The sequence below is a fragment of the Fukomys damarensis genome, unplaced genomic scaffold (assembly GCF_012274545.1).
Source record: "Fukomys damarensis isolate Sample0158 unplaced genomic scaffold, DMR_v1.0_HiC HiC_scaffold_4, whole genome shotgun sequence".
In the NCBI taxonomy this organism is placed as follows: Eukaryota; Metazoa; Chordata; class Mammalia; order Rodentia; family Bathyergidae; genus Fukomys; species Fukomys damarensis.
In genome coordinates, this window is record NW_022900916.1 from 43897186 (window position 1) to 43910598 (window position 13413).

At 34.4% G+C, this 13413-nt stretch overlaps 1 protein-coding gene across 21 annotated transcripts in view; it reads left to right on the forward strand.

Moving 5' to 3' along the window:
- Positions 1-13413, forward strand: part of Cadps2 (calcium dependent secretion activator 2) — a 554060-nt gene that overhangs the window by 413547 nt on the left and 127100 nt on the right. For all 21 annotated transcript variants that reach the window (XM_033758047.1, XM_033758048.1, XM_033758050.1 and 18 more), the window contains one exon: positions 1040-1141. In XM_033758047.1, the coding sequence (XP_033613938.1) occupies positions 1040-1141 (102 nt within the window). The remainder of the gene's footprint in view (positions 1-1039; positions 1142-13413) is intronic.

Sequence of the window (13413 nt, forward strand, 5' to 3'; positions counted from 1 at the left end):
TTTTTTTTTTTTTTTTTTTTTTTTTTGGTACCAGGGATTGAGCTCGGGTCCTTGCGCTTGCAAGGCAGGCCACCAAACTGCTGAGTTAAATCCCCGGCCCAATAAATGAATTATTTTTGGAGTTAAAAAAATTCTAAAAAATAAGCTAATAAAAATGCCTATTGTGTAAAATGCAAGTGTCTCTTTTTGTTGTTGAAATACAAAAAAAAAGGTTTGAAATGAATACAAGATTAATATGTTCCTTCTATATGTTAACAGATGGAAATAGTTAAAATTTTAGACAAATGTAATACAACCAGTACCTTAAATTAATACAGAATTCTAAGTCCCTGCTACTAGATTTATTTATATTTTCAGTTCTTAGGAAGAATTTCTTTTTAGTTTTCACATCTACTTGTTAATCGTAATGATTAATTTGAATTGATTCCTTAAGGATATTTAGTTAAACACAAAAACCTTGAGAGGAAACAAAGCTAGTCTTTATTCTCTATATTTGCTTTTATTCTAATACTTATATGCCTAAATATTTTAAACAGAAACAATAGAGGAGTACACTTTTACAAGTATCTAAAATTTCTGTATTTCTTACAACTAAAATTAAATCTCTAATATCTTCATTTTTATTTGGAAGGGAAGCAGTTAAGATATTTTAGCTTACATCCAGTCTATTTTTATAGAATATTTCAATTCAAGGGATATTTCTTTAATTGGTCAGATGTTTGGTAGCACTATAAAACACTTTTCACTGCCGTTCTCAAGGACTAGTTATTATTTTCTGTAAATATGGAAAATATTTATTATCATCCTTTACCTTGAAGGCTGTCTAAAAGAGAATAATTCCATTCCATTCATTCTGGGTCAAAATTTGAAGCAAATGGCTGCAAATACTTCCAGTAAATTTCTACTATAGATACAACTAATGTGAACAGCGTGGAATGATGTACCTTTTCCTTGATTATTTAGATGGGAGATGGGGTACCTATAGAAAACATATGTTATTCTGTCAATATAAATTACTGATTCTCTTTTCCCCCACCAGGCCTGATGGAATTGGAACTGTTTCAGTGGAAGAAAAGGAGAGGTTTGAAGAGATAAAAGAGAGATTGTCTTCCCTTTTAGAAAATCAGATAAGCCATTTCAGGTGTATTTTTTATTCATCATTAAATTTGTTTGTTTGTTTATCTTCATCCTTCATTTCCCTACAGATTTCTTCATTACATCTTCCTGCCACTATGCAAAAATTATTAAGACCCCCATCACCTAAGAGTGCGACTCACACTCTTCAGTATGTGGTCTGCTTGCTGCCTGTGTCTCATTATCTACTGCCCTTTCAAGTTAGCTCTTCCCCGTGTGATATCCATTCTACTGCACCTCTTGCTTGCCTTTTGCATTTTTTATTTATCCATCCTACGTACTTTTTTGAACTCTGATGACTGTGCTTCTCTCTGTGTCATCCTGCAAGGAGAGTTTCACAGACCACCTTTTCAGTGGAACTCTTCTCAGTTATTCCAACAAATAATGTTCTGGAGTCTTTCAGAATTATTGTCTGTACTCTTTAGTTGTCATTTGTAACATAGTTATAACATCTACTGCTCAATTCATTAGATGTCTTTTAATTTATATTCTGAGAACACAGACCACACCTAGCGCAGTTCCTTGCTCAAAAATTATCAGTAATAAGAAATATTTGCGGAGTGAAAGACAAATATGTTGATAGTATTTTCCCTTGCTTTTAGTTAATTCAAAAGAACATAGTAGTTAGAAACACAAATATGCTAATACATTTTCCTTTTCTGTCATTATATAAATACCCTATAAAATGTCGCCATGTCAATGTAGTGTGTCTTAGAGCATGCCCACTGTTGTACTTACGTAATTTGGAGTCCTTTCATGTGCACTCATTGAAAAAGTAATTAGATAAACCATCCTTCTCCAAACTGCTATTTGTCCGTTTGAATGTAATACATATGGCCATTTCAAGATTCTGTGTTCATAACTATAATATAAAAATCTTGGGCTTTCTGATTTTAAAATGGTGCCGAAGGAATTCTCAACATACACACAAGAACACACACTCTGCATCTATTCCCTTACAGTAGAGATTTTCAACTGAAGCGGTGACCTCCACCCACTAGTAAGTAAACAAAGGAAGATTTTTATTGCCACAGTAATCAGTAGTTGAGCTAGACAGGTAATGCTAGGTTTAGACATGCAGTGCTAAATAGCATAGCTGAATTCAAATTCTAGACTTCAGAGTTAGCTCTTTATCTAATTTTTTGAGTTTATAAGCAAGTCATAAAGAAGGGTTTTATATTTGTAAGTATCTGTTTCTGTATTTGTAATTGAAAGTGTTGTCTCTTGGGTTGTACACATGTGCTTTAAATGTATCTTTGGTGTCTTTCAATGAAGGTCAATGGAATTTTTCCTTTTTTACTTCTCATTGTTGGGACAGAGCTCATTCAATTGAATATCAGTAACCATCTGCATCTTCATGATTATTGTACCAAAGATTTCAGTTACAAGTAACAATAATCCTTCTACAAGATAGCTTAAACAGTAAATAAATGTATATGCCCACTTGCTTGCTGGTCTGGGGCTGCCAGGCTTTCAGATAGATTGATTTACTGTCTACCTTCGTGGGGTGGCTTCATCCCCAGAGTGGCAGCAGAAAGACTACAGAATTCATTGGGGTCCCAGCCATCCATGTGAGTGTTCAAAGAAGTAACTGTCTCGTGATTCTCTTAAGATCATGAAAAGTTTCTTTCGACTATCCTAGCAAATTTCTTTCATATTTCATTTGTCTTAATAGACCAGATGCCCAATTCCAAACCAAAATCTGAAGCCAAAAGAAGCTCGTACACTAGATGCATCAGTCCAGAGACGGGTGGGGCTCACTGTGACTGAGTTAGACTAACAGCTGTCCCACCAGGGCAGTTCAGGCTTCTGCTCCCCACCTGGAAATGACATAGTAATGGGCAGGGGACAATAGTTGTATACATAATTTATTATAATAGTTTCTTTTCTCTTGCACTTTTGTTTCTCTGTGTCTCTTATATGTATATCTTCTTTGGGTAATTTTTCTAAAAATCTACTCATTTCCCTTTCGTGTACTGGGTAGAAAAAATTAGTCTAAATATTTTAAGCTTGTGTTCCTTTTGGATATTCATGGGCTTTTATAAATTTTACCAATTTTATTTTTCCTGCATTTATGAAAGACTAGGTAAGACTTTTTAAAGTATTGAAGTAAAAGAAATTTTAGGTAAGTAAATATATTGACACATTTTAAAAAATTAAAATGTGAAAAAAAACTATCCATTAGATCTATTATAAGAATTCTACCAGATTATCTTCCTTGGCCAGTTATATTAAAATTTAGAGAGAAAATAAACTGCTTATAAATAAGGAAAAATGCTATGAAATAACACATATTGGAATTTATTTCTTTATACTTAACTAACTAGAAATAAATTTCAGAGCCAGATATAATAGTAAGGCAGAATAAATAGAGATGAAGAACTTCTGGTTAATAATGATAGATTGAGATCTGAAAAAACCATATTGAACACATACAGCATCTTGCTTGTCATATAGAACCTAACACCATAGAATAGTACTTCTCAAGAAGGTGTAAATCTATAAAGACAAGAGTAAGAGAGGAAAAAAATAACAAAGAAAATTTGAAAAAATATTTTGGAAGTCAAGTGATTGAATGGTATCTAACTTAGCCATCCTGGAAAAAAAGTTTAAAAAGTGTAAACTGCCCCAGAGATAAATCAAAGAAGCAGTCGAACTTATATCAAACTTTATATCATACAGTCACCAAAACGTTCTGGAATTGCCAGTATGGAGCCTCCCTAGAAAGTAAGAGTGAAGAAGGATTTGTTATAAATCTGCTCAAGAAACACGTAGATCCCCAGGTCTCTTTTTCCTGTGTTGGCAGAGATTGCAAATTTTACCCTCTGCAGGCACCTGGACTGGGATAGAAGAGAGAAGGAAGTATGTATCAAGAGCATCTGAAGGTAGAAGCAGGGATAGGTAAACATTTGTTCTGCAGCTTGAGAACCAGAGACCTTGGCCAGCTCACATGTTTGACTCTCAGAATGCTGCAGGCAGACAAGCTTGTACTTGGCAGCCATAATCTAAGAGCCTAAGACTAGCCAAAAACACCTAAAAACTGCAGAAAACAAGGATTTCCCATTCAAATAATCCCAGAAAAAATTACGTTTTTAATACTACGGTTTTGAAAATTATATATCCTTATCATCAGACATTTGATAAAAGCATTTAATATGGAAGACAGGGCCTAATACAGGGAAGTAATGGGGTGAGGGGCCAACCTGGAACAAATAAAAAATTATATGGGAGAAGGAAATCAGAAGACAACCTATTATTAATCTTGGAGAAGTTTGTAAAGAAAGAACATATATAAAACAAAAGTTTAATAAGAAAAAAGCCTCAAAGAACAAATAGAGCTCTTAGAAATTGTATGAATATGCCACACAAGATACAAATACACTATGAACAGATTAAATTAATGAAAATTTCCAGAAAGAAGAGTAAGAGTAAAAACAGGAAAACTGACTTACAAATACAAGAAAAATTAAGTATCTGCCTAGGTACTTTATCATCAAATGGTAGTAATCCTAAGAAAAGTTAAGGTTAGAGGTAGGATATTATCAATTAACTTGATCAAAAAACACTTCTATAGTTGAAAGACTTAAAACTGGATAAAGAAGATGTGGTTTTTCTATAAAATGGAATATTACTCAGCCATAAAGAATGAGAAAATAGATTCATTCATAGGAAAATGGATACATATTGAAGATATACTCCTAAGTGAAATAAATAAGTCACACATGTGTAAATACCGAATAGTTTCCCTGGTGTGAATAATCTGCAATAATACAGAAGACCCTAATAAGATTACTGACATTTAGAAATGGGAAGAAAGGAGCTAAAGGTGTAGGGAAGGTGAGATGGGTAGGGGAAGGGTAATAAGGGAAAAGAAAAAAATGTGAGATAATGACAAGATGGAAATAAAGTGTTTGTAGATGGGGAGGGGAGGAGGGGGTGAGGGGAGGGCAGGGACAAGGGGAAAAAATGAGAATCAAGACTTGTCATGTAGAGGTATAAGATCCCAACAATGAATGTAACTGTACTGTATCCCTAAAATGTACCAATAAACTCAATTAAAGCTGAAAAAAAGAAAGACTTAAATTTTTAGATTGAAAGAGCCCATTGAATGCTCATTAAAATAGATTAAGGAAGGCACTTATCAGCATACATTCTGTGAATTTTTAGAAACTTGGGATAAAATAAATTATAAAATCTTCCAGATCTAGAAAATAGGCTTCACACACACACACAAAAAGGAATCAGAATTATTTCTTCAACAATGCTTTATTCTGTAAATACTTAGTACCTACTGTGTGTCAGGCAGTGAACACAATGTAAAGACCAGCCTGCTGCTTTTATTTTGATGTGAAAAGTAATGCTGATACCCAGAAAACAGTGCACTGGGGCTTTGTAATTCTGAGAAAAAGATCATTACAATATAGAGCTCGTACCAACCCAAACTCTTACTAAGTGTGATGGTAAAACAATGATATTTCTCAGACATACCTAAAACATATGTTTCTTCTCTTTACTTTGATATGTTATAGAATTCATCAAAATAAAGTACGAAGCAATGATTTAACATCTTGGAAACAGGAAATCCTTTGGAGAGAAAAGGAAAAACAGTAGTGATTAATAGAGGACCTTCAAAGTGATAGTTGAGTTTAAAGAGCAGCAGGTCAGACAACTCTATTGACTAAATGGACAAAACTTGATAAGTTGAGAAGAGATTTACCTACCTGGAATAGTTTGGAGTTGTCTTAATTACATTGATAAATTGTATTAGAATTTGGAATTAGATTAAATATGTAATAGGGAGAAATTAAAAACAAAAGGCTTAGATATTAAAATATTGAGCAGTTTGCCAAGCATGGTGGTGCATACCTGTAATCCCAGCACTCAGGAGGCTAAAGCAGGAGGATTGCTGTGAGTTCGAAGCCAGCCTGAACTATATAGTAAGACCCTGTATCAAAAAATCCAGCTAGGCATGGTAGCATGTGCCTGTAATCCTGGCACTCGGGAGGCTGAGGCAAGAGGATCACTGTGAGTTCAAGACCAGCCTGGGCTACATAGTGAGTTCCAGGGCAGTCTCCATTACATAGAGAGACCCTGTCTCAAAAAAAAAAAAATCCAAATATATTTATATCTGTGTGAGTGTGTGTGTGTGTGTGTGTGTTTATGGCAACTCAAATCATAAAAAGTAGGGCTGGGGATTTAGCTCAGTGGTTCTGCTGCCTGCCTTGCAAGTGCAAGGACCCAAGTTCAATCCCTGGTACAAAAAAAGAATCATAAAAAGTAATCATAGTAAATACTGCATCTCCACTGTCTATGCCATCTGCATAATTACTGTAATATAGAAATTTTGGCCCAATACCTAAAAATTATGTGAGAAGGGATAAGAATTATATTTACAGTGGGAAAAGTATGCAATAAAAGGATTTCTAATGCCCAAGGTAAAGAAAAGGAGAATTGTATTTACCACCACAGTTGAAACACAGGACAAAAATATGTTTTCATGACAGTAAGATAGTGAGTAACAATGATTGCTAAGAAATAGAAACAGATGAAGCAATCCCTTCATTCACTCTCCGTGCCATGGCCCAGGGAGGACAGTGGAATAACTCCACACTCCCTGATTGGAGGAGAGAGCTGGGAGTACAAGCGGGCCAGGCCGGTCAGAGTCTTCAGGTCTGGTTTTTTTTTAAAATAGGAACAAGAGAGAAGACAGATACAAGTGTTTCAAAAGGGTTACCTGCAGCCTCCAGCTAAATATTAATCCTTAATTGTCTGTGAATAAACTGAAGGTTGGCAGAGAACCGCACTAACACAGGACCAGGATAACTACTCAGAGTAGAAAGTCTTCTAATTCACAGGCCTCATCACTGGATAGGTACTTGTGAGGTTATACCCAGCAGTATGATAAAATAATGGCCTGGTCTCTTGTGGTGAGGATGAAAAATCAAGATTTAAAGAGGTCTAACTGTTTCCAAGTAGTTTATCTGCATTCTTGAACATATGTCAAATGTATTTAAAGGAATACAAAAATGTTCAGCCATCAACCGAGCAAAATTTATTATCTCTAGAATACAGAGTATGATAAAATACAGTAAATGTTTTAATTTTTTAAAGAATTTGTGACGATAAAAGACACATTGTCATTAATCCCCCTCAAAACACTACCCTCCACTTCTACCACTTATCCCATTGCTATTGTCACTTTCTGCGGTGGTTCTGGAAGTCCTCTTACGTGGGTGTCTTTAGTTGTGATGTCATGGCTACTGTTCTATCCTGATTGATTCATAATCTTTACTTTTCATAATCATTTTTATTTGGGAGAAGAGCCAGAAGTTTCACAGTGCCAGGTTTCATGTTTTTATTTGACAGAAATTGCCATAGACATTTTGAATCTATTCTGGACATCATGGAAATAAAAGGCAGTCATGGAGGACTTAGAAAACTGCTTCAGAAAATGGCAAAAATGATAGAATAAGTGTTTAACGTGATGGGAAGTATTTTGGGGGATTAATGGTAATCTTTCTTCCACTGTAATTTTTTTTAACTTTCATTTACACCTTGTGTTTTAATCACACCTTGTACAGTCAAAATAACCTGTCACATAGTAAAATATGATGAGTGACAAGGGTAAAATATTCAGGCATACAGTAAAATATGAGTAGTGAAGATGATATAAAGCTGTCTGAGAAATGATGCAGGTTCAAGAAAATAATCCTTTCCTTAAAAAAAATATATTTGGGGCCGGGGATTTAGCTCAGTGGTTCGGTGGCCTGCCTTGCAAGCGCAAAGACCTGAGTTCAATCCCCAGTACCAAAAACAAAAACAAAAACAAAACTAACAAATATATATATACATATATATATATATGTATATTTTATATATATTCAGAGGATTATCACTGTGGTTTTTTTCAGCTTTAATTGATTATTCAGCCATAAAGAATGAGAAAATAGATTCATTCATAGGAAAATGGATACATATTGAAGATATACTCCTAAGTGAAATAAATAAGTCACACATGTGTAAATACCCATTAGTTTCTCTGGTGTGAATAAACTGCAATAGTACATAAGATCCTAATATTATCACTGTGTTAATGTGTTTGGCCAGTTAAAAACACATATGGAAAACCTACAACTAACTATTTCTTAGTAATAAAAGACTGAATGTGTTCCACCTAAAATCAAAACTAAGACAAGAATATCTTCTCATAACTTCTGTTCAAAGTAATAGTAGACATTGTAGGCCATACTTTGAGTCAGAAAAAATAGAATAATGAAATAAATGTGTCAAGTATCGAAAAGAAGCAAAAATGTTTTCATTCTCACAGTACTTGATCATCAATGAAGAAACATATGGAATATAAAAAAAGGAATTTTGTAATGTCTGAGTTTTAAAAGTTTCATGATCTTAAATAAATATATAAATTTATTTCTATATCAGCAGTCAGAATATGAAATTAAAAATTGTATTTACAGTAATAGCAAGATTATAAAATATCTGGGGATTATTCTCAGGAAATGTGTATAAATCCTGTACAATTCAAAGTACAAAATATAACTGAGAAAAATGAAAGCAAATATAAATAAAAGGAGACACTTGTTTGTATAAAGGAGTCATTAGACTCAGTGCACTTGTGATGTTAGTTCTCCCTGAATTAACACATCCATCCAGTGCTATTGTAAAGTCCTAGTAGGATTTTTAAAAAGTTAAACTGATTCTAAATTTACATGTAAATGCAGTTATTTAGGATAACATTTTTTATTCATGAAGTGTATTGGTACATTTTAGGTATGCAGTATGATGACATTCATCATTGGGAATTTGTACCTTTACATGGTGTATCTTGATTCTTTTTTCTTCCCCCATTCCCCTGACCTCTCTTCAACCCCCTCCACCTCTCCCTATTTACAGACTTTTCCTTTTCTCGTATTTATTCCTTACCCTTTTTTTCTCTCCACAACCCCGTCCACTACCCTTTCCCTTTCCCTTTGGGCCTCGTTTCCCTCTTACCCATTATCTACCATACATTTTGGTCCTCATTTACACTTTCAGTTTCTCACACCAGAGGAATGATTTAGTATTTACACATGTGTGTCCTAAGTATTTCACTTAAGAGTATGGCCTCAATGTGCATCCATTTAGCTGTAAATGTCCCTAGTTTCTCATTTTTTTATGGCTGAGTGATATTCCATTTTATAAAAACACATTTTCTTTATCCAGTCACCAGTTGATGGGCAACTGGGCTGTTTCCAAGTTTTAGCTATTAAGAACTGTGCCACTATAAATATGGGTATGTATATATCACTACAGTATGATTCTTTTAATTCTTTTGGGAAGATACCCAGCAGGGGAACAGCTGGGTCAAATGGGACCTCTAATCCTAGTTGTTTGAGGTATCGCCATACTAATTTCCACAGTGGTTGAGCCAGTATGCACTCCCTCCCAAGTGGAGAAGTGGTCCTTTCTTCCCACAACCCCGCAGGCATTCGTTATTGGTTGATTTCTTGATAGCTGCCATTCTTTGTGGGGTGAGGTGGAATCTCAGTGTTGTTTTCATCTGCATGCAATAACTTTTTAAAAGGACAGGACTGAAGAAAAAGTCCAAACAAGAAGTGTCTGTGACAAAAGAAAAAAAAAGAAACAAGCCAGGCATCGTGGCTCACACCTGTAATCCCAGCACTTGGGAGGCTGAGGCAGGAGGATCGCTGTGAGTTAGAGACCAGCCTGGGCTACATAGTGAGTTCCAGGTCAGCCTCAACTACATAGTGAGACCCTGTCTCAAAAAGAAAAAAAAAAAAAAGAAACAAAGTCTTTGTAAGTGAGGAGGAGCAGAAGGGTTGAAGGAAGAATAGGGGAATTGGGGGAAAAATAAGAACCAAGATATGTCATGTATAGGTACAAATTCCCAATGATGAATGTTATATTGTACACCTAAAATGTACCAATAAACTATAATTAAATTTTTTTAAAAGGACAGAACTGAAATGTTGCTACTACCCTTTTCCAAGATATATAAACTACAGTAATAGATAAAGAGATCCATACATATGTAATGATCTGTTGTCACTGGGTTTCCAAAGCTGGTATAAGGAGCCTAACTCACCTCACCCTAGAATAGGTTTGCACATTCCCCATCACAGCAAAAGAATTTTCAGGACTAGTCAATGAGAGGCACAGGAAGGTTTTTATGAGGCAGAAATTAAAAGGCACACACTCAAAGGAATGGAGTATAGGCACTCAAGAGGGTCACCTTGTTTCCCAGAATGGGGGACATTTATACTTCCCTTGGGAGGGTGTAAACCCCAGTAAAAAGCGGCTTACACCCCAGGATACTAGCCATTTTACAACTATTGGCCCAGTATTTTTTTTTTAATGTGGATCATTTAAGCATTCTCTAAATTCTCTCAAACTATTTCTTTATCTTAGGATCAGGTTCTTGTTCTTTAATTTTTAATTAAACCAATTTATGGGCTTTCCGTATTCCTGAGGAATTTTGGGTGTGATGGATCTAGAAGGAGAAGAGCATAAATTTAACCAAGGGGATGTTGATTTGCTTGAGTGACTTTGACTGAGTCACAGAAGTTGGGCTCTTCTTAAAAGTAAAATATTTTTAGTTATGATTCCCTTGTCTCTTTTTTCCCATCTATTTTTATAGCCTACCTCTTTCCTTCCCCAGCCCAACTTTGATCCTATTGATTTGCAATGAAAATGCAAAAACAACTTGTATACTTTTATTTTCAAAAATGGTATCGGAACTAATGGGCATTAAAATACAAACTGTTTTTCTGAGTTCAAACTTAGCACATGATTTTTTAAAAAAAAAAGTTAACTCACTATAGTGGACCTAGAGAATATAGAAGAAAGTCTCTGTGTCTTGGACTAAGGAAAGATACTTAAAATACCCAAATTGTAATATATAAATGGAAAATGTATTACCTTGGACTTCATCAAAGTAAGATCTTTTGCTTATCCAAAGATATCATCAAAGAAAAAGTCAGAATAGGAAATATTTACACAATACATAACCCACAGAAGGGTTATTTTTATTTATACTGTATATAAAACTGTTAAACTTAATCATAAAAAAGAATCAACCCAATTAAAAATGTTTAACAAATATTTTACCAAATATATGTGATGGCCAAAAGAATATGAAACATTATTCAGAAATGGTACGCAATAGTGAAATGTAATTTAAAACTACATTTAGGTAACACCACATACCTAGTAGTATAGCTAAAATTCATACACACACACAAAACTCTGAACATAAGTATTCTCATGGGTGTAGATAAATAAACTCTTAAACTCTATTAAAAGGAATATAGTAATACAATCCACTTTGAAAACTAATTTAGTAGGTTCTTAAAATTTTAAGTCCTATCATAGGATCTAGCTGTTTCACTCCTAGGAATTTAGCCAAGAGGAGTGAAAGCCTGTGTCTACACAGACTTTTATATGAGTGTGCGTGTCAGGATTACTCGTAATAGCAACATATAAAATAACCCAAATGACTGTCAACAAGGAACAAATAATATATTCCATGTGGTGGAACACCATTCAGCAATACAAAGTAACCAGCTGTTCAAACATACAACAGCATGGGTAGCAAAATAACTATGCCAGGAAGGACATCAGGCCCAAGAAAGTATTTCCCCTTACATGAAATTCTGAACATACTAACTAATCTAAATGACAGTCAATTAGAGGTTACCTAGTGTAGGGAAGAGATATTCTGGAGGTCACAAATTACCTTTCATGGATGATGTTTTCACAAAGAATGTGTACATGTAAAAGTTTAATGAATTGGGTACAGCCATACCCACCTGTAATCACAAATGAGGGAGCTGATGTAGGAAGATCACAAACTTTAGCCACCCTGGACAATTTAGCAATACCTTGTCTCAAAAAATAAAGAGGATTGGGAATGTAGTTCAGTGATAAAGTGCTTGCCTAGGTTCAACCCCTAGTATGGCCAGAAAAACTTAATGATGTGTGTGTGGGGGGGGTGTATTTTTTTTTTTCTTTGTACTGCAGATTGAACTTGGGACCTTACCCTTGCAAGGCAGGTGGCAGAGCCACTGAGCTAAATCCTAGGCCCTGAAATTGTATATTTTTAAAATGTGTGATTCATTATCATTGCACTTCTAATTAAAGTTATCTTTAAAACTATATGCAGGGCTGGGATTGTAGCTCAGCAGTGAAGTACTTGCACAGTGTTGTATAGGCCCTGACTTGAATCCCCAGCACTGCAAACAAAATAAAAATAAATACTAAAGACCTCTCTCCCATACTGAAAAATAAGTAGGATAATATCTAAAACTGAAAAATCAAGAAAATATTGGTAATCAGTTTAGAGATATCAAATTTAAATGCCAAAATAATCTGGTAAAAATTGACTTTTCTAAAAAAAAATCCAGATTACTTGGTATGGAATAGAATGAATATAAAATACTTCCATTTTTATTAAAAAGCCATTTAGAAGTTTCCTCTTTAGAGTATATGCAGGTATAACTTTGATAAAAAATAAATGTTGTATTTAAAAATATATAAGGAAAAGAAAGGGCCTAATCATAGCACAGGTCTACAGTGGATCATTTATTTGTGAAATTAATTTACCAAAGTGAGAATGGGGTTGACTTTAATTTATTCAGATTAAGTATTAAGTGTGGTTGAATTTCATTTGATAATTGAGTGTTTTCTTCTTTGCCTTGCTGTTACAGAGCTGGTAGAGTGGTTAAAAACCCAAAATATTTATCCTGAAAAGCAGAACAAAACGATTCCCTTCTTTTATAACTTGTTTTCTAAAGATCAATTAAGCTTCTGTGAAGTTATTTTCTGTACTTTATTGATTCAGGATTACTTGTACTCTGTAAATGTGTTGAATTATTTACACATCATGGGCAGCTAATGCTAATCCAGAACATACCCAGTGGGACCTCAGTGCCCTGAAATGCTAAATGTAATCTGGGGATCAGTAACATTCCATTCATAAAATGTGTCACCCACAGGTTAATGGAAATAAACAATAGGAAAGACAATGGATGGATTATGCAAATACACTGAAAAGATTAAGCAGGGGAGGGAACTACAAGAACCCAATTTGTGTTTTATTTAAAGGTGGATTAAGTGTTATAGTATACAGAATGATTAAAGCTATTTTGTTAATTTGCTAATGCTCTAAAATGTACCACTACACAAAGACAATTCTATTAAAATAAATTAGTTGTGGCCTTTGTAGATGGACAAATAATAGGTTAAGTAAGGTAAGTTTTTAAC